The sequence below is a fragment of the Pan paniscus genome, chromosome 1 (genome assembly GCF_029289425.2).
Source record: "Pan paniscus chromosome 1, NHGRI_mPanPan1-v2.0_pri, whole genome shotgun sequence".
In the NCBI taxonomy this organism is placed as follows: Eukaryota; Metazoa; Chordata; class Mammalia; order Primates; family Hominidae; genus Pan; species Pan paniscus.
Window position 1 is genome coordinate 97,115,040 of NC_073249.2, and position 25,055 is coordinate 97,140,094.

The window sequence follows — 25,055 nt, forward strand, 5'->3', positions numbered from 1 at the left end:
TTAAAATATGTTGTCTTAGTGCAGTGAACAAGTAGGTGGTAGAAGTAAAGTTATAATTTAGAGGCATTTGACTCCAAAGCTTGTGCTCTTTTCACTCTGTCACACTGAGAATTTAGAAGGGTAAACTTTATACAATGTATCTTATACTACAAAGGGATTGGCATTAGGATTGCTGGCATTGGAAAGATATCTGTCAGTTGCCTTTTGTGGAGATGTTGATTATAATTGAGTTAAAAGGTGGGAAAGCATGTAGCCAATGTCCAACACATATTAGATCTTCAATGGTTTTTATGGGCATCTATGATAAACATCAATAAATATTCTCATAGGTGTGTCATGAGATGGCTCCATCAAACACCCAATGACCCAGAACTAGCCCAGGAATGTGGAACTGCATAATAATTAGAAGGGCATAGACACTGGAAATATGTAGATTCTTTTTCTTATCTCCATGAGAAAGTAGCTCAGATCTTTAAAGATACAGTACTTCCTGATGCCTACTTTCTTAATGATATGAAAGATGAAACTGCTGGAAATGGAAATGTTCTTTTTAAAAAATATACTCCATAGTTGGTGTATATATTTAATGTAGCATTTCTGTAAAACCAGCTCTTTTGTGTGTGTGCAATTGTCTATACGCATGTGTGTGTGCATTTACACACACTCACACTAGTTAGGAATAGGAATTACCAGGGAAAAACTAAAGAGAAAATGAGAGAAAATAGGAACTATGGAAGAGTAATTTGCTTTTGCTCTAAAGATAAAATCAACATAATCAGCCTTTCCTTTTGGTCACTTCGCTTGATGAGGACAGAAGTCAGAGCCCAGTCCCCTGGCGGTGTGTAAAATTGAATAGTAGACCACCCTGGAGTCAACTGGACTCACTCTCAGGGGAGGCTGATCCTGGAGAAACCAACTGCAAAGGCTTGCTGCCATGCTCCAGACACTCCCAGCTGTGGACTTTGTCACAGGTGGTCCTAGAAGAGGAGACCCTCTGGCCTCTGGCAAAAGCAAAAGCAAATCATACCTGGTGGGAGGTACTTGTGTCCTAGGCAAGTTGTTTCCACAAGCACATTTTCAGGTCAGTGACCCCTCACTGTCCTCTCTTTGGCTGAGGAGCTTCTAATCTCTTAAATGTCCTAATAGACTTGTCATAGGTTGTCCTGACCTCCCGCAGACATTGAACATCTTTCCTCTCTTTCGATAATGTCTGTTTTTGTTATCTGACATGCTGGTTCAGCCAGGAGACTGTGAGCTCCTCAAAGGCAGGGACCATGCCTTCTTCATGTTGGTGTTCCCCACACCCAGCACTGAGTTCAATACCTGTTACCAAGCAAATATATAAGCCCTTTCTGAGGGTCTGAGTGAGGAGTGGTCCTGTGTGTGAACAGGCAGGTAACTTCTGAGACGTGTGGCCACACCCACCTCAACCTGGGCTTTCCAGAGCCCTCTTGGCTTATCCCCAGAACCTAAGTCTCCAATCATGGGGATGATGCCTATCATGCCTTCAGGAAGTCTGTCATGGAGGGAGCAGCTTATTCTGAAGAGCTTTTGCAATATGCAAGGAGGAACACAAGGCTCCAGGGGGACAAGGAAGAGAAGGATGAGGAAAAGAGAGGGACGCAGTGGAACCAAGGGGCACCAGCTGTCGCAGACACAAGAATGGGATCTGTGTACAAAACTCCTGTTCTGGGTTTTGTCCCACCACACACTAGTCACCTGGATCAATTCACTGAACCTCTGTTTCCTCACCTATTATAATGGAGCAGTTATAAATATTTACCAGTGCATATGGCTGCTTTTTAAATGAAACAATGGATTTTAGATTCCTCTGTAATACAAAAAGAGCATGTGAAGTATATTTTACCTTGCAGTTTTTTTGTTTGTTTTTTGTTTGTTTGTTTGAGACGAAGTCTCGCTCTGTCGCTTAGGCTGGAGGGCAGTGGTGTGATCTCGGCTCAGTGCAACTTCTGCCTCCTGGGTTCAAGCGATTCTCCTGCCTCAGCCTTCCTAGTAGCTGAGACTACAGGTGCCCAACACCACACCTGGCTAATTTTTCATTTTTAGTAGAGATGGATTTTCACCGTGTTGGCCAGGCTGCTCTTGAACTCCTGACCTCAGGGGATCCGCCCGCCTCAGCCTCCAAAAGTGCTGGGATTACAGGCGTGAGCCACCTCACCTGGCCTACCCTGTAGTTTTTAGTTATCATTACGAGTAGTATTTAAAAGGAGACCTGGAAAAAAAAAGGATGCACAAAATGAAGAGAGGTTGAAGATAAAAGACTTTGTTCCTTTGATAGGAAGCGGATTCTCAAATGTCATGAAGGCACAGAAACCTTCCCTATGTGAAATTTACGTTCTAAAGTAGAGGGAAAAAACACACACTGGTTGAGAACTAAGGCTCTGAAGTAAGATTGGGTTAAAATCTGAGCAACAATTAGTGCGATTTTAGGCAAGTTAGTTAACCCTAGGAGGCTATCCTTAGCTATAAAATGAGATAAAGCTTATATTTACTTCTTGGATTATGAATGAGAATTAATCACTCTCCAATAAATATGCATTAACTATTTTATGTTAGATGTTATATTAATGCCAGACATTGCTCTTGGCATGAGGATACAAACAGTAAATAAGATACACAGGACCCTTGACTTCAAGTTGCTTCCATCCTAACAGGAAAGGAAAAACTATAAACAAATGAATATATAATGTAGTATCAGGCAGTAAAACAGTCTAGGAAGAAAAATAAAACAGGGTAGGGTGAGGAATTGGACCATGTACTCTCTGAGACAGGATGGTCAGAGGACTTGGCACTGTGACAGGCTCAATGAACAGTAGATAGTATTTAGTTGACATTTTCCAGGCTGAGAAATCCACAGAAGCCAAGCTCATGAGTCCTTTTTGATGCTCCCTGAGTAATTAGACTGGATTTACACAATACAGGAAATCTCCATAGGATAAACACATACACGGGGAAAATTTATTCCTTTATTTGACAGGAATATATTGAGTGCCATCCTGTGCTTGGCTCTGGGGACATCAAAGCAAACGAGGCAGGGTGCCCAGTCTAGTAGGTTAAGACAAACAGGTCTCCCAGCAGAACGTCCATGTAAGCTGAGCGGGAGCGCTGGCCATGAGGATCTCTGAGAATATTACTCACTGCCCGCCTTTCTCAGCCCTTTGGTGCCACACATACTACCCTGCCTCCTCTTTTTCTCCCGTGGCCCAGCCCACCCCAACACCCATTTGTTTCTCACAGCAGACATGCTAAATCGGGCCGTACACTGCCATCAGCTGGGTGGAGATCCTTACACAGATGACAAAGAAACATATCTGATCATGACATTTTCTCCAGCCAACTTCTGTTTGAGGACCTGGTAGAGATTTTCCTTTTTTTCTCAAGCTCTGGCTCCAATCCAGCAGCTATTATCTGCGTGCCCCACTTCTTATGCTCCATTATGGGGTGCAAGTGGTAATCTCTAAGACCACTGCCCCATTCCTAGTATCTTAGGGAGATACTCTCTCTGAACTTTGAGGAAGATTCAAAGAATGGGAGCTACAGAGTATTAGAGGTAGAAAAGGTTCTTAGTGATGGTTGCACCCAACTTCCCCATTTTACAGAGGAGGAAACTGAGGCCCAAATAGGTGAAGTGGCTTATTTAATGTTACAAAGAAATTTGTGGCAGAATTGGGATAAGAACGGAGGTAGGAGAAGCTGGGAGACAACAGTCACTTGTGATGTCAGGTTACACATTTTCATAACTTTGTCTGTAATGAAAACCTTCTCTCATTACATTTTACTATAGAACTAAAAATCCCAAACCATAAAAACCCCTTTAATACTTTTCATGTAATATGACTGTCACCCTCTTAGCCTCTAAGTTGCCTTTCATATTTACTGTCAGAGCCCCTCCAACCAGGAATAGGAAAATGGCTTAACACATTGTGCACCTACTATGTGGAAGGCATTATCTTAGGCAGTTTTAGCAGACACAATCTCTCTGAGCAGAGAGACTACTAACTTGTCTGGAGTTATAGGGTCAGTAAATACATGTGTCTGACTCAAAAATCCAGATCTTACCACAACACTGGCCTTCTCCCAAAACCTGCCAGCTAATTCAGATCAGTGTTCCCATCACTCAGATAAGGAAAACATCGCATGCAGAGTGACTAACACAGTGCCTGGCACACATAGTAGGCCCTCAATAAATAAAGGGCAATTCTCTGTCTTCCTTTAGGTGTCAAGAATAAATAGATTTGAGTCATTTTTCTTATGGGTCTTTACTAATATTGGCTGTACTTTCACAGTATATGTATAATACACGTGTAATTGGACACAGGGTAGGGAACATCACACACCGGGGCCTGTCGTGGGGTGGGGGGAGGGGGGTGGGATAGCATTAGGAGATATACCTAATGTAAATGACGAGTTAATGGGTGCAGCACACTAACATGGCACATGCATACATGTGTAACAAACCTGCACGTTGTGCAGATGTACCCTAGAACTTAAAGTATAATAAAAAAACTAAATCTTAAAAATATATAATAATAAAAATAATAAATACATGTAAGATATAAAATTTAGATGTGCATGACTATATTTTATTTCTTAATTTTGAGAAATATTACAAAGTCTCTCTGCAGGTATTAGCCTTACTTGTCGGGAAATTTGGCAGAAGTATTTTCCTGCAAGAGAAATCATCATAAAAACTATCTTACCCAGGCAAGTGGGGTTGGGATTCTACTCAGTAGACTTTTCTACTCCAGAAAAATTATGGGAAAGCAGATTCATAAGAGATCCCAGGATAGCAGCATCTCGGCCTGTTCAAGGAATCTCTGTCCAGTTTCCCCGGGGTTTCATTCCATGTTTTGGACTTGCCATTCTCTCTAAATCATTTATAGTCAAATCTCCAATAAATATTGTAAAGGTATTAAGAGCCAGGAAATTGGCCAGGAGCGGTGGTTCATGCCTGTAATCCCAGCACTTTGGGAGGCCGAGGCCGGCGGATCACGAGGTCAGGAGATCGAGACCATCCTGGCTAACATGGTGAAACCCCGTCTCTGCTAAAAATACAAAAAATTAGTCGGGCGTGGTGGTGGGCGCCTGTAGTCCCAGCTACTCAGGAGGCTGAAGCAGGAGACTGGCGTGAACCTGGGAGGTAGAGCTTGCAGTGAGCCGAGATCGCGCCACTGCACTCCAGGATGGGCGACAGAGCAAGACTCCATCTCAAAAAAAAAAAAAAAAAAAAAGAGCCAGGAAATTTAGATTATCTTACATTAGAAACAGTGGACCAAAATTTTTTAACTTATAAAAAAACAGAATATAGTAGAACTTTTGGTTAAACAAAAAATGTCTTGAAACTGAATATTCTGAAGGCCACATTTGTAACTCACCGGTTTTAAAATGAGACCCTGAAGTCCCTGTACCAGGGGGCAAAGATCACCTGATGCTGGTGCTGAAATGCACCCTACTCGTCTTATGGCCCAAGCTGCCATCTTACAGACATGAAAACCAGACCCAAAGAGGGGAGTTATGCATGGCAGGGCTAGGAGAGAACCAGGTACACTAATGCTATTGGGCAATTGTTTTAGATTCTCCTTTATATGCTCTACAAGTATATCTATTTTTTTTCTGCAGAGAAAATTAAACTTTAAAAGGCACAAATCACATGGCCTGCTTGCAACCTGTCAATGACTGCTGGGATGCCCCACACTGAGGTTGCCCTTAGCCCCCAGGCCCTTCTGCCCCTTTCTGCTTTAATTCTCACTGTCTCACCACCAGCCCCTTACACTTTTTGTTCTCCGCCCCTCCCCCTCCCCCCAACAGAGCCCTGCCTGCGCTCTTGCTTCTGCATGGAAAAGTCTTCCGTCACTGTTCTGTTATTAACTCCTACTCAACCTTGGGGTCAAGCTACACTTTCTCAGGGAAGTCTTTTCTGATCTTCCTGACCATGTAAAATGTGCATATTACAGATATTTGCAACACTTTCTTTATAACTCTAGTCCTAGATGCAGCTTACATTTGTTTATTGAATTACTTGATTTTTTAAAATTCTCCCTCTCTGCTGTAAACTCCAAAACAATAGAGATGGTGCCCAGAATGACATAGAAGTTCAATAACTATATATTAGATAAATGAATTATAATCTGACAAGAAAGTTGTTATAGAACCTTCACACCGGCCAGGTTACTGAGGGTTTCTCAAGCACTGGTATCAGGCTGCTCAGTGTCCTCTGCTCTGTGTAAGAGCAAGGTCACACTGCTGTGTGGTGGGGTCACTGGTAGATGCTCTCAGAACTCACCTGGATGTCTGAAGGACCTAGACCCCAGGGCGGATGCTTCTCTTTACATTGTCTTTTGTACATATCTACCTAACACACAATCAGGGCTCCTGAGAAGGTTTGGGATTATATAAAGCTATTTCTGCTCTAATCCATTTCATATCTCCAAATTCGGTCTCCTAGTTCATGGTAATCAGGGACTTTATTTGTTTTCAATATGACATTAGCTTTCTGGGGTCCAGATGGTGGTTATACACGTGTCTTTAGTGAGTAATACACTTCTAATTTGTATACGTTTCTAGAAGTGTGTTTCATCTCAATAGAAAATTTGAAAACATTTGAAAAAGGCCTTAACAGCAACTTGTATAGTAATAATAAGAGACAAACAGAGACAGGGAGAAAAAGAGAAGAGAAAAAGAGAAATCAAAAAGGGCAGTCTAAGGGGGTGGTTAGATAAATCATTGAGCAGCCACACTAAGGAAATATTAAAAACCAAACAACAAAAGGAAAGAAGATACAACTATATGCACTAACCAAAATTTATGTTCAACATTCACGTATTAAATGAAAACAGCTAGTCTTAGGGCAACATGTATTATGATCCTATATAATAAAACAGAAAAGTCTAAGATATGCAATCAATTGAGATGTATTAATGTGTAGGTTTTTGCTCCTTGACTTTTTCTTCCACTCATATGCTCTATTAAAGAAAATTATATTTTTGCCCTTTGAGCTTTATAATTCTGATACTGAACTAGATGTGTGCTGCCTGTGCACTGTAAGCCACGGCAGCCAACGGATCTCAAATCCACCCTTCCAAAGATATGGTTTCAGAGACATTTATGGGATAGAAGAGCAAGGTAGTTCAGGGCCTGGGGAAAGGCAGTTGGAGGCAAGGAACAGTGAGGCAAGTGGCTATTTGCACTTGCATAGTCAAGCTTCATTGCTCTTCATAAGAAGCATGTTCAGAAAATGGTGGTATTAGCATGCTCTGAGGGAGGAGCTTTTGACCCTCTGACATCAAAAGGTCACCTCTCAGGTATTCTTGCAGGCCCAGTTGAAGGGTCGGTGGTTTCAGCTTGAACTAGAAAACAGCCAACACCAAGTTCTTAAAAAAACAACAAGGAACCATCAGCATGGTAACTTATATGTCAGGGATGTTCTCTAAAAGGAAGCTAGCAGATTGCTTAGCTGTGTGACTTTTAGCTACATGGGTTTTAAGATTAACTAGAAGTAAGTGACTAAAAGCAAGCAAGGCAGGTTGAGTTTGGTGAGCTTCGTCAGGTTAGCTCTTGGTTTCAACTACTTTCCTCTCTCTTGTACAAAACCAATAGAGTGGGTTAGAGAAAGCATTAGAACAGCTGGAGAAAAGAGGAGAGGTTTTATTCCTAGGTTAATTCCTATGGAGCAGAGAATACTAAGATTGGGTAAGTATAGAGAAAATTAACAAGGGAGACAGAAAAACTCAAACCATCTACATAACCAGGACCAGAACCAGGTGGGATTGAGGAGGAAAGGAGAGTGAGCAAGGAGAGAAAGAGATGAAAGAAGCCACAACGTCTGGATGTTAGGAGCATTTGGGGTAGTTTAGTGAGAGACTGATAAAACAGCTATGGAATATGAAGGAATTGAAAAGGATAGAAATAGGATTTTTAGAAGTTTGCATTGGGTTTTAAAGAGGATTCCCTACAATATTTTCAGTGCTGAGTTGGGCTTTGCAGATACCATTCTCTAAAGAGACTAGACCACAGGGTCTAGTCTTTAGCACCCCATCCTCCAACATTGCAGGACCCAGTTGGTGGTACAAGAGGAAAGTGTGGCCCTGGCCAAGGCGGTTCCTTCCCTGAGTGGGTTTCCAGTGACTGGGCTGTAAGTTTAGGGAGTTTGGATGAAGGAATATTGTGCTGTTTGTGGAGATACAGGTGTTTAGACATTCAAAGGCAGCAGAGTAGTCAAGATGATCTTCTGCTAGTGTCCAGGGTTAGAAACAAACACATGATTCCCTTTTTCATTCATTCCTTTATGCATTCATTTATACATCACCAAACATTGTCTCCTATGCACCAGGCCTTGTGGGATTGTTTTGAACACTTGTTACTCCTCTATTTTTTTAATGTGTGTATTTGGAATCTCTAGTTACAAAAGTCCACCCCAAATTCTCTAGAGCTAGCTAAGCAATGGAGAAGAAAAAGCTAACTAGGGTGAGGGGCCCAGAAGGGGGCCCAGAAGCCCCTCGCACAAGATTCACCTTCCTTTGGAGATGGCTCACTTACTACCAGGACTGACCTGGTGAATACCTACCCACTTCAGGGGGCTCCTAGCCTTTTTCCTCAGGCCTTCAACCTATAGTTTCAACAGGGCAAGCCTGTCAGATGAGAAAATGTAATTCATAAAGTCCTGCATGGGTTCAAGCCCTCTGCACAGTGGTGGGGACATGGTCCAGTGATACTGACCATGACCAGTGATACGGGTCCATGAGCAGATACAATTTCACAATCTCTCCAACACCCAGGAAGATGAGGGTCTCATCATGGTCAACCCTGCTCTGAGGCTCATCAAAGGGCAGCACAGAAACAGCCCCAACCCTCAAATCTCCATTATCAGATGCTTCTAACTTGCGTGGGAAAGTTTATTCACAGCATTCTAGAAGGCGTGGGGCTCCCAGGCTGGGATTTCACCAGCTCAGTCTGCTTGTTCATGTTCGTGCAGATCTTTCCTCTAGCTGAGAAACAAGAGTAAGAAGAGAGGGATGCAGAAGAGTGCCTGATAGAAAAGCATAAATATGGACCAAACAAACAGACAGAAATTACCATGAATTGCATTCAGAGCTTTATTCATGACAAAGTTTGGGGACTGTACTAACTCTGGCAGGCTGCCTTGGTAGAGAAGCAAAGCACAGAGGCAAAGTGATGAGGTTCTACATCACTGGCACTAACAGAGAGGGGGCCAGAAGCTGGTGCATGTTCCAGAAGGGGTAGCGGGGCAGTGCATTCTGGAGTTGAGCTGTCGTATGTTTAGCAGCAGCAGTCATCCTCATGGTCACAGCATGCAGGACCTCGGGACCTCATGGGGATAATTCCCAAACAGCAGCACCCAGAGCTGCCACATCCACAGCTGCAGCCACAGCCCCCAGAACCACAGCATCCAGAGCTTCCCGAATTCTCACAGCAGCCAGACGATCCTGTGTTGCTGTTCTGGGGCCGCTGAATCCAGCGTCTCAGGGGACTCACCCCGAAGGTCCGGGGAGCCAGACAGCAGTAGCTGGTGGAATAGGGAGCAGAGCATGGGTCAGGGACACAGTACTGGGAGGTTGAGCCACTTGCAGGAGCTTGAACATAATAGCTCTGGCAAGGAGAAGCACCCTGGACATAGCACGTCTGGGTCTGGCAGGGAGCTGGACTTTTGATGTAGGTCATCTGGCAGGAAGCTGGGCACTTCACGTAGGTTTGGCAGGGAGTTGGGCATTTTACATAGGTTGTCTGGCAGGGAGCTGGGCACTTCACATAGGTTTGGCAGGGTGTTGGGTATTTCACATAGGTCCTCTGGCAGGGAGCTGGGCACTTCACGTAGGTTTGAGTCTGGCATGGAACTTGGTACTTCACATAAGTTTGAGTAGGGCATGGAGCAGGGCCTGTCACACAGACAGTTTGGGTCTGGCATGGAACTGGGCATTTCACAGAGGCACCATTGGTACCCTGCCCAGCCCCTAGTCCCGAACCTTTCACACAAGATGGAGGGAACTGTGGCTGCTTCTGCTGGTCACACATTGTTCTGTGGCTTTGCAAAATCTGAAAAGAAAGGTTTCATTAGAACTGTAAAACTAGGAAGGTTTCTAGGGGAAACCTTCAACATCCCCTTTGAATACAGTGATTTACAAGCAAGGCTTTCTTGAGAAGGTTGCAGACATCCAGAGGCTGTATACTTGGCAGGAGGTGGATTCAGAGCCAGGGACTCTCAGCTCAGCTTCTGTGCCTGTACCTGGCTATGTGGCTTGGTACAAGTCATCGCTTACCTCTGGGCCTCAGTCTCTATATTGGGAAATGGAGGCTTGAAATGGTGCTGCCTGTGTTTCTACCCAACTCTCCAAGCCTCCTCTCCTCTTTCTTCAGTGTCTGCATTGTGAATTACCCTTTGGAAATTGCTGCTCCCAGATGATTGACCCCTGCCACCAGTTCTCTCCAGGGTGACTTCCCTTCTTCCTTCTGCCCAGACAAGGAATACCCAGCAAAGACAAATTTATGTCCATGGACCCTGAGCCAACATGAGCCTCAAGCTGTGCCCGGTACTGAGCAAAGAACAAGGCTAAATTTGAGCAGGTTTCTACCATGTGCTCCTTGAACCAGCTGGACTAATCAGTTGGCCTCATTAGCACATAGACCCAAGAGAGGACTGCACAACTGCATTCAGATAAGGGGATGGGGAGCCAGTTCTCTAAAGTCCCTTCTTAAACAGGAATACCAGCTCATTGTGTCCCCCTCCCTCTCCTCTCATGCCCCAGGCTCCAAGTTTCCCACCAGCATTGCTTTCAGCCTCCTTCAGCAGATTTCCTAAGTATCTAGTCCTCACTCACCCTTCATCCCACAGCTCTCATCCCACCCCAGCTTCCCCAAAGCTCTGTTTCTCACCATGTCCTTATCCCGTATAGAGACTTACCCTCTTTGCTGATAGGAGCAAGACTGGAAGAAGCCAGTGATCTGAAAAACTAGCAGGTGGGGAGACCTTTTATAGGGCAGCAATGAGGCAATTTAATGGCATCTAAATGAAGCACCAGAGATCACAAGGAGAAGGGATGGTGTTGCATTGGCAAGATTCCTCCCCAGTATGCCTGGCTCCTCAGTCAGAGGCAGGGCATGTCTGTGCTTGACATTGGGTTTTCCCAAACACTAGATAAATGATTCCTGTTCCCTTCCTCAGGAAACAAGTCAGTCTCCTTTTCCTAGAAGTTATGAGTGATGCCTATGTGATCTGTCTCTAATGAAGCTGTTTCCAGGTCACTTGAGTCTTCAGGACTTATCCAAGGTATAGTTAGATTCTCAATTTTTCATACACTGTGCCAAAAGCTAAGTGTAGCTCAGAGAATCAAACTAAAATTGAGAATTTAATCTAAAGCTAAGTGTAGCTTTTGCACAGTGTATGAAAAATTGAGAATTTAACTATAGATTCACCTCACTTCACTCAGCCTAAATGAGTGTTCTGTGGGCTTCCAAGGTAACTTCTGCTGGTCTAGGTTGCTGAGCACAGTTTGGCCCAGTGGTCTCTGGCCCAATATGACACAAGACCTCCAAAAAACGGTTTGTTTCATGGAACATCAGGTTATTCTAGGTTCATTTGGAAACTGGGTGGGTGCTTAATGATCCTAGGCCCCAGGCTGGGGTCTAGACTGCCTCCCCTCAGCCTTCTTATGCCCCTTAGGCTCCCCCATTCTTACCTTTCAGGACCTCACTACCAGGCTTCAATTCCAAAGAACGCTGAGCAGGGAAAATTCCAGCCAGATGAGCACTGTGTGATAACAACAACAACAATAATAATAGAATCTAAAGTTTATTTGAATACTTTATATATAACAATTCATGAGGCAGTACATTTACAAATGGACACAACTGAGGCCCTGAAAGTTTAAGGGAGTTACCCTCATCACAAAGCAGGTAAGTAAGGAAGCCAGGCCTCAGATGCAGGAGTCTGCTTTCATAGATCATGATCTTTATTACTACAATATGTTGCCTTTTATTTCTGAACATGGCATTGTCCTTGAATCCCTGCCTGTTTTCTTTTCCACAATGCAGAAGATGTAGAAAGAGAGGTGGGAATATTATCTACTGAGCACTTACTATGTGGTGGATACTGTCCTAGGCTCTTTGCCTGTGTTATTTCATTTGATTTTGAAATAACTCTATGAGACAGGCTTCATTAGCCCCAATTTTACACAAGAGAAAACTGAGACCCAGAGGTCCACTTTGCCAAGGTCATCCCATCAGTAGGTAATGAAGTGACATTGCAACCCAAACCTATCCAGCTCCAGAGCCCATGCTACCCCCACTGAGTTGTACTGGGTCGCCCACTGAAGAAAGTTGTCTTGAGCCTAAGCCTAGCACTGGTCCAAATGTCAATTCCTTAGATAAACCAGTGCAGGCTCCACCGTGGCCCCTACGGCCTCTCAGGTAAATTGTTCTACTGTATTTGTACATAATAGATCCCCACATTTCCCAGGACCCATAAGCTTTAAGGCTTCTACATTTCCTAAACAAAGAGGATGCAAAGACCCACTAATCCACAGCCCCTCTCCCATGTCAAGCCAGGTCCTGCAAAGTCTTCCAACTTTAAATATCTTTAAATATCTCCCCAACCCCACCTACCAGCCACCCCAATCTCTCGTAACCAGCACTCTGCTCTCTATTTCTATGAGATCAACATTTCTAGATTCCACATATAAATTAGATCATGCAGTATGTCTATCTATGCCTGGCTTATTTTGCTTAGCATATCTTCCCGGTTCATTCATCTTCTCACAAATGACAGGATTTCCTTCTTTTTGTGACTGAATAGTATTCTTTGTGTATATATAGCATTTTTAAACATCCATTTATCCTTTGATTTACACTTAGGTTGATTCCTTTTATTGCCTATTGTGAATAGTGCTGCAATAAATGTGGGAATGCAGATATCTCTTCAATATTACTGACTTCAATATCTTTGGATATATACCTATTAGTGTGATTGATGGATTATATGCCAGTTCTATTTTTAATTTTTGAAGATCCTCCATACTGTTTTCCACATGGCTGTACTAAATTGCATTCCCACCAATGGTGTGTTAGATTTTATTTTCTCCACATCCTTGGCAACATGTTATCTTTTATCTTCCTAATTTCACTTAACATAATGACCTCCAGTTCCATCCATGTTGCTGGAAATGACAGGATTTCGTTCCTTTTTATGGCTGGATAGTATTCCATTGTGTGTTCATACTCCATTTTCTTTATTCATTTATTCACTGATGGACACTTAGGTTGATTCTGTATCTTTGCTATTTATTGTAAATAGCACTGCAATAAACATGGGAATACAGTTATCCCTTTGATATACTAATTTTCTTTCATTTGGACAAATACCTAGTAGTGAGATTGCTGGATAATGTGATAGTTCCATTTGCAGTTTCTTGAGACACCTCTATACTGTCTCTCATAATGGCTGCACTAACTTACATTTTCGCCAATGGTGTATAAGTTCCCTTTTCTCTACATCTTTGTCATTATTTTCATTTGTTTGTTTTTCGATAATAGCCATTATTACAGGAGTGAGGTGTTATTTCATTGCGGTTTTGATTTGCATTTCCCTGGTGATTAGTGATATTGAGCATTTTTTCTAGACATGTTGGCCATTTGTACGTCTTCTTTTGAGAAATGTATATTCAGATTCTCTGCCCATTTTTAATTGGGATATTTGTGTTCTTTCTATTGGGTTGTTTGAGTTCCTTATACATTTTGGATATTAACTCCTTATCAGATGTATAGTTTGCAAATGTTTTCTCATTTTGTAGGTTGTCTCTTTACTCTGTTGCTTATTTCCTTTCCTGTACAGAAGCATTTTAACTTGATTTAATCTTATTTGTCTGTTTCTGCTTTTGCTGTCTAAGTTTTTGAGGTCATATTCAAAAAATCCTTGCCCAGACCAGTGTCATGGAGCTTTTCCCCTGTTTTTTTCCTAGTAGTTTCATAGTTTTGAATCTTAAATTTACATTTTTAATTCATTTTTCAGTTGATGTTTGTATACAGTGTGAGATAAGCATCTTATTTCATTCTTCTTCATGAGGATACCCAGTTTTTTCAGTACCACGTATTCAAGAGACTTTCCTTTCCCTATTGTGTGTTCTTGGCACCTTTGTCAAAGATCAGTTGATAGCATATATATGGATTAATTTCTGGGTTCCCTATTCTGTTCCATTGGTCTACGTGTCTGTTTTTATGCCAGTACCATGCTGTTTCAGTTACTATAGCTTTGTAGTATATTTTAAAGTCAGGTAGTGTGATGCCTGTCTGCTCTTGAACATTTTGGAAGAAGCAAGATAGGAGACTCTGCCTCAGGCTTGGTGTCCTGGCTTGGAGTCCTCAGGCATGGTGTCCTGCTTCCTCCTGTCATTCCTGCCTCTGAAGGGCTTGTCTTACTGCACAGCTTCCACCATGAAGCCCATCAGTCAGTCCCTCTCCCCAAAGGGAGGGGTAAATGAGGAGGGATGTAGTTCCAGGCCATTCCACTTCTGCTCTCCTAAGTGTCCCTCCTCAGTGCATACCCAGACCTGATGTTTTATGGAGTAAAAGGAAAAGGAACCATCTCTTTTTGGGGTTAGACACCACACGGGGTAGCTCATCAAATTTGGTTCTCACGATAGTGTTCCAAACAAAAAATAACTTGTCCAAGCTCACACAGTTAGAAGTGATAGAGCCAGAATTTGAACCCAGGTAAAAGAGACTTCAAATTTTGTTTTTCTACCAAAGCATGTTGCTTCTGGTGTTACAATCCATGATGCTTCAGGAACCATACCTTTCAGTCACCCAACCTATAAGCAGTCATTAAGAAGCCTTCTGCATTATATGTAGGATGGGATATCCCCATTTTATAGAGAAGATAATGCCCTAGAAGACCAGCCATTTTAAGATGTGCCAACAAAACTGGAGACAGACATTTCAAGGCACAAATAGAAAGACCTGGACCCTTATCCTAATTGTGCCACCGCCCCACTCTGTGATTCCACAGTGCCCTGGTGTCTCTAGGCCTTTTCTCTTCCAATCTAAAGCAAAGAGGTTAGATGAGACCCCTTCTGGCTATGATATTCTGTGGTTGTAGGAGCCTGTTCTACAAGGGAAATGTATACTTCCACAACCTAGCCTTCCATGGAGTTATTCCCATGAGACTATGATTTTCAAGAATTGTTAACTGTGGACATATTCACCATATATCATCATAGGACCTGGGAAACATTGACTAAACAAATGAATGAGTGAATGAATGAATGGGGGTGCTTTACACTGACAGCATAGCCCAGACTGACCTCTTTCCTCCATGTGGTCAGTGCTGTTCTGTCATTAGCCAATCTGTGCATCTCATGCCATCTGTGAGCTCTGATTGGCTCACTTCCTGCTGTATGGAGTCAAGCTCTAACTAATGGGTTTGATATCTGCAAGCAGTACTAGCATACCTGGTGAGAGACACCTTATCTATGTGCCACCAAAACAGGTGGGTGGGTTGTGCCCCACCCACTGTATAGGCTGGGAAGGCAAGGCATGGAGAAGTCAGATAACTGGTGCAAGTGCCAGGATGACTCACAGGGTTATCCCAAAAATCTGCTCCCAGAAACTCCCTTACATTTATCTCTTTGGATGCAAGCTGATAGAATCAGAGACTTGTGGATTCATGGAAAACTAGTCCAGAGAAGTAGGTGGAGAGAATTATCTCCAAGGCAGAAAGTACTAAAATAGGTCATGGGGTCTGGCCCCTGCCAGAATGCAGTTGAATACCTGTGTCATACAGCCTAATGGGCTGTTATTCCTAGAAAGAGCTGCTAATCTTTAAAAGTTCTCTGTAAGGTAGGTACAGTGGCTCGTGTAATTCTAGTTACTCCAGAGGCTGAGGCAAGAAGATTGCTTGAGCCCATGAGTTCAAGGCTGCAGTGAGCTATGATCATGCCACTGCACTGGAGACCCTGTCTCTAGAAAATAAAATAAAATAAAATAATACAAGTCCTCTGTAGTGCCCCTGGTTAGCTTGTTTTGGGATTTACCATCAGGATAGTCAGGAACTGTATACTAGATTATCTCTCAGATCCCTTACAGCACCAACATCCATGAATCCTAACATTCACTATACATTTGAAGCTGGGCCCCTTAGTGTGGGAACCAGACTCAGATTTTAACCCAGATCAGGGGATTAAGCAGGGAAGTGCCCAAAAAGACATGTTGCTCTCCGACATCATGTTCTGGGTCTCCTCTCATCCTAGGAACTTTTCCTGATCAGGGACTGGGGATAATCTAAAGGCCAAATCTGGTTCCCTCCCCTTCTGGGGACAAGAAGTAGGAAGAAATGAGAAGCCACACACTGAAGAGAGGGAGGGCACAGGAATGTTGGTACGTGGTGAGAAATCTCTCTACTGTGTCTGAGATCAGTGATCTCCACTCTTAGATTTTATGTCTATGTATGTCTGTTTCAGGCCTAGCTCCAAGGCTTGCACCAGAGATCCCCTGCGATATTCCTGTGATAATTGGGGGTTCCTCCTAGACTATCAGGAGATTCTGTTGTAGAACCACAGAATGAAGGAGAGACGGCAGCCCCTATATTGTAACTGAGGCCCACAGAGAAGGGAAGAAACTTGTTTGAGGTCACACAGCCAGGCAGGAGCTGACTCTAGACAGGAATTTCTCAATCTGATCTAGGACATGTTCTGTAACCACACGTGGACACTAAGCTGGCTTGCTAGGGAGTTCCCTCACCTGTCTTCCTCCTTACCTCCATTCCCACACACCACTTCCACCCAGACTACCACAAGAAAAGCCAAGGAACATCTTGTAAAGGACATCCTCTATGGAGCAGAGAGGGTTTTCACATATGGAGGGGAAAAGTCATACAGGACTCCCACTGTGTGCACATGTGTGGGTCATCAAACTTGAGAATGCAAGCCCCACCTAGCTCAGAGTCACATGGGCTGTTTGTGCTGGGGACACGGCAAGACAGCACTGAAGCCCTCTTGATCACAGAGGTCAGTGAATATCAATGTCCAGATACTTCTCTTTCTCCTGGAATGGCCCACTAGTGCTGGTTTCCTGGAACGTCCACCACCCTTTCCCTAACCCATTTATTCCCTTATAACATATACCAGGTAACTAGTCCCTCAGATTTACTTACAGCGTTGTAGAACTGTTTCATTGCATTTGATCTTACAACCCCCTCCCGGATTTTCAATGGAAGTTGTCTCTCCATCTTTTCATTTCAAGATGTAAAGGGATACAGAAAACTTTTACAGATAGAACCCACTGGATTATGTCCCCTCTTCGACCCCTCTTAACTATTTTATCCATCCTCTCTGTGCAAATGGCCTGTTCTGACCTTTATTCCAACCTCTTCAAGACCTTCACCCAAAGAGCCAGCTGAACTTTTCACATCTCCTTTCAGACAGTCCCAGTCCTAGTCATAGCTCTGCCAATTCCTAGATATGTGACCTTAGATAATTAGCTGTACATTCTGAAGCTGTTTTCTCATCTATAAAAATGAAGACATTAATAGTCAGAGCATGTCATTCCTCTGCTCAGAAATATTCAAATGACTTCTCATTCTGCTCATGGTAAAAGCCAAAGTCCTTACAAAGGTTTTCAAAAGGGATGCACAGACTGGACCCTACACTCTGTACTTCACTGATCTCATGTCCTATCCTTTCCCCTCACTCTGACCCTACACCAGTCTGCTTGCAGTTTGTCTGATACTCAGGCACACTCCCACTGCAGGCCCTTTGCTGTTGCTTTTTCTCTACCCACAGTGTTTCCCCAGATGCCCATGTGGCTGACTTTCTCACTCTAGTCTTTGCTCAAATGTGGCTCTTGTGAAGGCTTCACTGGTGACCTCATTTAGCATTATAATCCATACCTACTTGCCCTCCCTGTCCCTCTTCCAAGCTTATTTCTCTCCTTAGAGTTTATCCTCATCTAATACTCATATATTTTATGTATGCATGTATTTTTCATTTTGTCCCATCAGAATATGAACCCTATTGGGTGAGAACTTTCATTGCTTTTGTTCACTGCTCTGTCCACAGTGCCTTACTATACATAGTGCTTGGTACACTCAAAACATATTTGTCGGTTGCGTGAATAATACATATTTTTCTTATTCATTTTGTTTGTCACCTGCTTTCTTTTCTTAGAATAAGTTTAATGAGGAAGAAATTTTTGGCTGTTTTGTTCACAAGTCTATTCTTAAAACTGCACTTGATACATAGTAGGCACTTAATAAATATCTTTAGAATAAACAGTCCAAGCAAATGTTAATGTGAGATAAAGCATATGCCTAACTTGAGTAAATGCTAACTGAATATTGGTTAGTTTCGCTGGTGTTGCTATTTCTTATCCCCCATCAACCATATGTAGTCATTACAGTTGCATTTGGTTCTGAACAGCGACCAGAGCAGGGGAACAGGGTGAGGAACAGGGCTCTTCCTTCACTTCAGATGGGCTATGTCCCAGAAAGCCTGTGACCTGCCACACCAGCCCCTGACTTCCAAAGCCACCAGCCTCCACCCTTTCCCCCATCCTAATACATCATTCTGGGGACTAGTGAACCAGAATTTCAAAGAGTGATCTTGGAGCTGTCACACGTGGGTGCTCTCTGTGAGAGTACAGCAAGGATGACAGTTTTGTTTCCAGTGCTCTCCTGAGCCAGCACAGCCATTTGGCAAGTCCTACGTCCTGCCCCAAATTCTTCCAGATCTCTGGGTAATCCCTAAATACCACTTTTACTTATTCAGCCCCTCCAAGACTTTTCTAACAAATTCCCTGCATTAAATCTTTCTGTGTTTAAACTAGCTAGAATGTGGCTAGAATGGTCTCTGTTTTCATGACCAGACATTGACATCCTGAAGCACATACATTATATACATTACATATAATAAATAGTTTATAGTATAATCTTCTTCAGGGATAAGGTGAGAGGCATTTAACAATCAAAGAGAAATAAATATGTAATTTCAATTAGTAGTAAGTGCAAGAACAACAGCAGGAACAACAACAAACCAAGTTTATTTCAACAGCAATCTGCAAAGGCCCAAGGGTGCATGCTAGTGCCCACCTCAGTCTGCACTTTCTCCCAGTGAAATCGTTTGAACTTCCTGCATGACCACAAGGCTAAGACAGGTCTACAACTTGTGACCTACCATTACCAATGTGTCTGCCTCAGAGAAAGTCCTAAGTCAGCAGAGCTCTGTAACAAGAGGCTCCTTACCTTTGGGACACAGTGGAGAGGACAAGGGAAATAGTACTTCATTGAATTCCAATTCTGACTTTTGGATACTGTAAATAGGCTTCTTAAAGAAAGAAACCTGGGTTTCAATAGAACTTTATTTAACCAGACTCTTGCATGTGCATAGCACAATTAATAAGAACAGCTACAAAAATTAGTACACTTTTCTACATGGTTCCCAAGTGGATGTGATGCTATTCTGCTTTCTTAATATTAATCCTTTAAACACACACACACACACACACACACACACACACACACACAGAGAGAGAGAGAGAGAGAGACAGAGAGAGAGACAGAGAGAGAGACAGAGAGAAAGAGAATATTGCCTTAGAAAATGTATGGAGCAGTAAGTACATTTTTTTAACTTAAGTAAATTAGATTTTTCTGTCCAAATAACTTTACTGACTTGGCTATTTCACCACTATTTTTTTTTTAATTTAAGTTAGGTTTATCTTGGAATTCTAATCAATCCTTATTTATTGTTTTCACAAATACTGCAGAATTTTAGATTTTCGTGAAGGTATGTGTACACAAATAAGTAATTCATTAAAGTTTAATCGGTTGATTTTTCTCTATTCCAGTAAAAGCTATAAATCTATCTTTCTATCTAGGAAAAGGATTGGGATTTAGGTAAAAGTGAAGAAAAGTGGAATAAAAACCACCATCAAACTGGGACTTGAAAATTACTTGAAAGTAAATTTACTGTTGCAAAGCACATCAGAAAATTTTTCAATAATCTGAGAAATATAGATATTGACATAAAGCTAAAATAATGCAAATCCAAGGCCTGAAGTTGATGAGACGCAAACCTGCATGTTTATTCAATTGATGGGGCTACAGAAAGGAAAGGCAAGAAAGTGAAGGAGGTAAAACACCAGGCTGCAATGGGTCCTTCGCCCACTAATTCCTTCGGTGCTGCTCCTGGTCCAGGTCAGCAACACTCCCCTCCAGAGCAGCAGCCAGAACCCCCAGACTGCTGGCCACTGCCACTGCCATAGCAACTGGAGCTCTGGGGTCTGTGGCAGTGGGACCTATGGTGTCTGTGGTGGCTCAGGCAGCAGCCACCTCCCCCAGAGCTGCAGCAACCACAACCCCCAGAGCTACAGCAGCCCCCAGAGCTGGAGCCACAGCAGGAAGAGGTGGGCATGAGGATGCACACTTTGAGGGGCATTTTGGGGGATACTTGGGGATAGGACACTTGGGAGGGGGCTGGCACTGCTGCTGGTTCTGCTGGCAGGACATCTTGGTGGGATTTCGATAAACCTGAATGACAAAATAGAAACATATACAGAAACTTAATATCAAGAGCCATTACATTTTTTTTATTTCAAAATCCTCCCCCAAGGTGATGAAGAGGAATATCTAAAATATGGACATGTATAGAAACCTCTTTCAGACAAAGAGTATATCTTCATTACTTTTGTACCCCTAGAGCTTTCAAAAATTCTTAGTATTTGTTAGGTGGTTAATAAGTGACTTCTGAGCTAATAAAGCCAGCAAAATTTGAATGCCATCTCAAAGACATGTTAAATACATTGCAATTCTACCCACATGAATCTATCTAGAAATGGAATTCAGAAATTCGTAGAAAATCTGTTTAAAAAATAATAATAAATTTGAGATCTGCACGGTTAGAGAAAAGCTTCCTTCAGAGCAATGGGCTTAGGACCAGCAGGCCAACCATTGGTAGGGCTGTAGCAATCCCAGGTCATTCATCATCTCTCTGTCTGATCACAGGGATAATCCTTCCCAGGTTGGTTCCTGCTTTGTCCAGAGCCAACTACTACTTCTGGCCTTCTGGCCTTGTCCACCATGTCATCCTCCTCCTACTCCACGCTTCACTGTTCGCCTTCCAGAATTACTCTCCATCTCCATCTTCATCCCGCTAGCGCCCCCCTCTGGATTCCTATAGAAACACTCACCGTGGTTTCAGACGCAGCAACAGATACGTCCCTTAGGAAGCAGAGCAGATGAGGAGCCAGCAGCAGGAACACACTTTGTATGGATCCTGAGGCTGGGCCTCGGATGAGCCATGCTAATGGCAGGAGCAGGACGTGGCTGTTGCACAAGTGCAGGGTCATGCCTGACATTCTCCTGCCTCCTGGTTTCATCTCTTCCTGAGCTGGATGATGAGCTTCCCAGATAGCCTCTTCGGCACTAGTGGGAGAGAGGGTGACTATATGAGACTTTCTGTAAATCAGACCCTTTTCCCAGGCTAAGGTCTCAATGTACGGCAAGCAGAGGGGTTTAAGGCTATGGGTACTTACCTTTCAAGCCTCCCTCTGAACACGCTTTGCTCAGTCCCTCAGGAAGAACTTTGGCACCAAAGGCTCCAAGACTGCCCCAGATTTAGCCCCTAACATATTCCAGCCAAATTTCAGCCAGAGGCTCTGGGCCTTTCCCAGGTCAGTCAATCCTGAGAGGCTGGTTTGGTGCCATAGGCCTCCTTACTCTTTTAGAGAGTATCTCCCATGCTTTTAGACCAGGCCAAGTCCCCAGTCCTAACTGTGGAGAGAGATGCCCCTCGGTCAGCCACTCTTCTCTTTAGAATTTCTCTTCTACGAACCCTTCAGCCTGGAATTCAAAGGCTATCATATTTGACTACTTCTATTTGGGTTACCAAGGAATGTGTCACCATCAAGGGGCCTTTTGAGTAGGAGTTTCTGAGTTTTTCTGTTGTGTGTTGTGTATGTGATTCTGCTGCATTTAAGTAGCTCATGAGCACAGATCAGAGACTTGAGACTTCTACCAATTCAGGAAACTTTTGTGGAAGTATCTGTCTGTCAACTACACACACACACACACATACACAAGTTGCATTTATTGCAACTATTTTTTTAAAAAAGGACTGATTTTTTTTCTTCAACAAACATATAAGAAGATCATTATAAGGAAAATATTTTTCCCATCATAGAAAAAACTCTTCCCTTTTACCCATCAAAACACTCTAAACCAACAAGAAAAAGAAATTTGGTGTGTGTTGCTCTAATTCTCAAAAGGTTTATATAGGATACAACTCTTCATGCAAGCCATTAAGACTGATTTATTTCTCCTTATGTATATCATATATGATATACGTATATACACATATAATCACGAGGTACTTCTGGAAATACCTACTATGCAAAATAGATGTCTAACAATGACAAAAGTTAGCCGATATTAATGAACATGAAGACATTGATAATGATGACAAGGAAGATGACTAAATCCCCAGCCTATATTTCCTCTCTGTAAAGACAGAAATTACCTACTTTTATAGTAACTTCTGCTATTACTAACTCAGAAAATGAGTATTAGACAGCAGGAACGGAATTGTTGTGGAAGGCAGATTTTCTGGCAAGTATTATTGTAGGAAAGTCCTCCCATTTTCCATCTCTCTCCCAATCCAGTGCCCCATGTTAATGGTGTTTATGGCAAGCAAATCATCAGCTATAGAGGGATGTGGTAACAAGCAACAACCTACCACATTGAGCTCTTAATCTGTGACCAGCACTGCCTCAGTTATGTGAGAAATACAATGAATTAACCTTGTTCCTGTCCTCAGGACCTCACAGTAGAACTGGAGAGAGAAACAGAAACACCTGAGAAGTTAGATAGTGATGCTGAACCTCAACACAAGAGAAACACGGTGTGATTAAAGGAAAATTTCAGGGTTGACACCAGTGGTCCTAGTAGGCAGTCCTAAAACAAAAGATGCCAGGACTCAACTGTAGACAAATTAATTCAGAATTTCTGGGAATAGGGCCCCAGCATTGGTGTTTTTTAAAAGGTCACAAGTTGAATGTGTTGCACAAACAGAGATGAAAGCTATTGGTGTAGCCCTACTCTGCACAATACAGTAGCCACTAACCACATGAGATGATAAAGCCCTTGAAATATAACTTGTCTGAATTGAGATGTGCCATAGCATAACACTGAGTTTGAAGACATAAAATTGTTTTAAATGTAAAATATCTCACTAATATTTTAGATTGATTACATGCTGAAATGCAAAATTATGGATATACTAGCTTAAATAAAATATAGTATTAAAATTATTTTTACTTAAATGACCTATAAATCAAAGAGGAAATCATAAGAAAAACTAGAAAATAGTTTTATTTGAATAAAAATGAAAACACAGACCATCAAAGCTTGTGGGATGCAGCTAAAGCAGTGCTTCCATCACACTTAGAACAAAATCCATATCTTTACTGTGGTGTACAAGGCCCCATCCAATCCTACTTACATACTTGGACATTATTGCCTAATTCACTTTTTCTCAACCACTAGGCTCTGGCAGCTCTGCCCCACTTGCTAAACTTCTAATATACCAAGCGTACTTGTTACTCACAGCCTTTACACTTGTTCTTCCAGCTACCTGGAAGAATTCTCTTCATCTAAATAGTAAATTCGTCCACTCTCTCATTTCACTGAGCCCTCTGCTTAAATGCCACCTCTCAACCCACCTTGACTACAATAGAAAACAAAACATAAACACCATTATTCTCCATCTCTACTCTGTTTATTTACTTCATACCTGTCAACACATTGCAATTTATCTATTTGTAGTCGTCCTTTTCAAATAGAATGAAGACTCCATGAAAGCTGAGATTTAATCAGTTTTGGTCATTGCTCCACTCTCTTAATATGTTAATATAAAGAAATATATTTTCTAATGATAAACAAATCTTACATTCTTAGCTTAATCAGTAATTGGACAAAATATATTCTTTTTTTCATACTGCTGACCTAATTACTTAGCATTTAGTTTGTGACTTTCATGTATTTGTTTATAATTAATGTTGGTTTATCATTCTTTTGAGAAATTCGAGTTTAGATGTGGTATAAATGTTGTATCTTCCAATCATTTATATGTTTTGTAAGATTTTGTAAAGATAATTGATATGGTTTGGATATTTTTCCCCTCCAAATCTCATGTTGAAATGTGACTCCAAATTTTGGAAGTGGGGACTGGTGGGAGGTGATGGGTTATGGGGTCAGATCCCTCATCAATGGTGCTCTCTGCAAAGTAATGAATGATAATGAGATCTGGTTCATGGGATATCTGTTTTTTTAAAGAGTATGACAACCCTTGCCCACCTTGCTCCCCTCTCTCATCATGTGATATGCCAGCTTCCCCTTTGCCTTCCACCATGAGTGGGAGCTTTCTGAGACTTCACCAGGAGCAGATGCCAGCACCATGCTTCTTATGCAGCCTGCAAAACCGTGAGCCAAATAAACCTCTTTTCTCTATAAATTACCCAGCCTCAGGTATTCCTTTATATCAATGCAGAACAGGCTAACACAATGATAATTATTTGTTCATTGAGTTGGTATTAAAACTCTTAATTCCTCTTAGTTTGATAATTACTAAGGAATAACTTTTTAATTCTCTATTAATACAAAATGGAAATCAATAAAGAAAGAAAACAAAAAAATCTCTAAACATATGGAAATTAAATAATATACTCCTAGTCTATGAGTTAAAGAGGAAGTCTCAAAGAAAATTCTTAAAAATACTTAGAAATGAACAAAAACAAATATATAATATATAAATATGTGATTATGGACTGAATGTGTCCCTCACAAAAAAAGGTCACATATTGAAATTCTAGTCCCCAATGTGATGTTATTAAGAGGGGGACCTTTGGGAGGTGATTAGATTATGAGGGTGGAGCCTTCATGAATGGGATTAGTGCCCTTATAAGAAGAAGCAGGAGAGAATTCTTCCCTGGCCATGTGAATATACAATGAGAAGGTGGATATCTGCAAGCCGGAATGAGTGCCC

The 25,055-nt window shown here is 42.2% G+C and overlaps 2 protein-coding genes across 2 annotated transcripts; both read right to left on the bottom strand.

Annotated features, from left to right (window-relative positions):
* Positions 1 to 9,101: 9,101 nt before the first annotated feature.
* Positions 9,102 to 10,050, bottom strand: KPLCE (KPRP N-terminal and LCE C-terminal like protein). Its single transcript, XM_003817209.6, has one exon. It carries the CDS (start codon positions 10,048 to 10,050, stop codon positions 9,298 to 9,300), a length of 753 nt encoding a protein of 250 aa, XP_003817257.1. The 3' UTR covers positions 9,102 to 9,297.
* A 10,163-nt stretch (positions 10,051 to 20,213) lies between these two features.
* Positions 20,214 to 20,524, bottom strand: LCE4A (late cornified envelope 4A). The gene is given in 2 exon segments (XM_014347089.3): positions 20,214 to 20,419; positions 20,422 to 20,524. Coding segments are annotated over 2 exon segments (309 nt in total).
* Between the last annotated feature and the right edge of the window lie 4,531 nt (positions 20,525 to 25,055).

Bases quoted from the DNA above. Each gene is read 5' to 3' on its own strand.
- KPLCE (XM_003817209.6), bottom strand. From the start codon at position 10,050: ATGTGTGACCAGCAGAAGCAGCCACAGTTCCCTCCATCTTGTGTGAAA.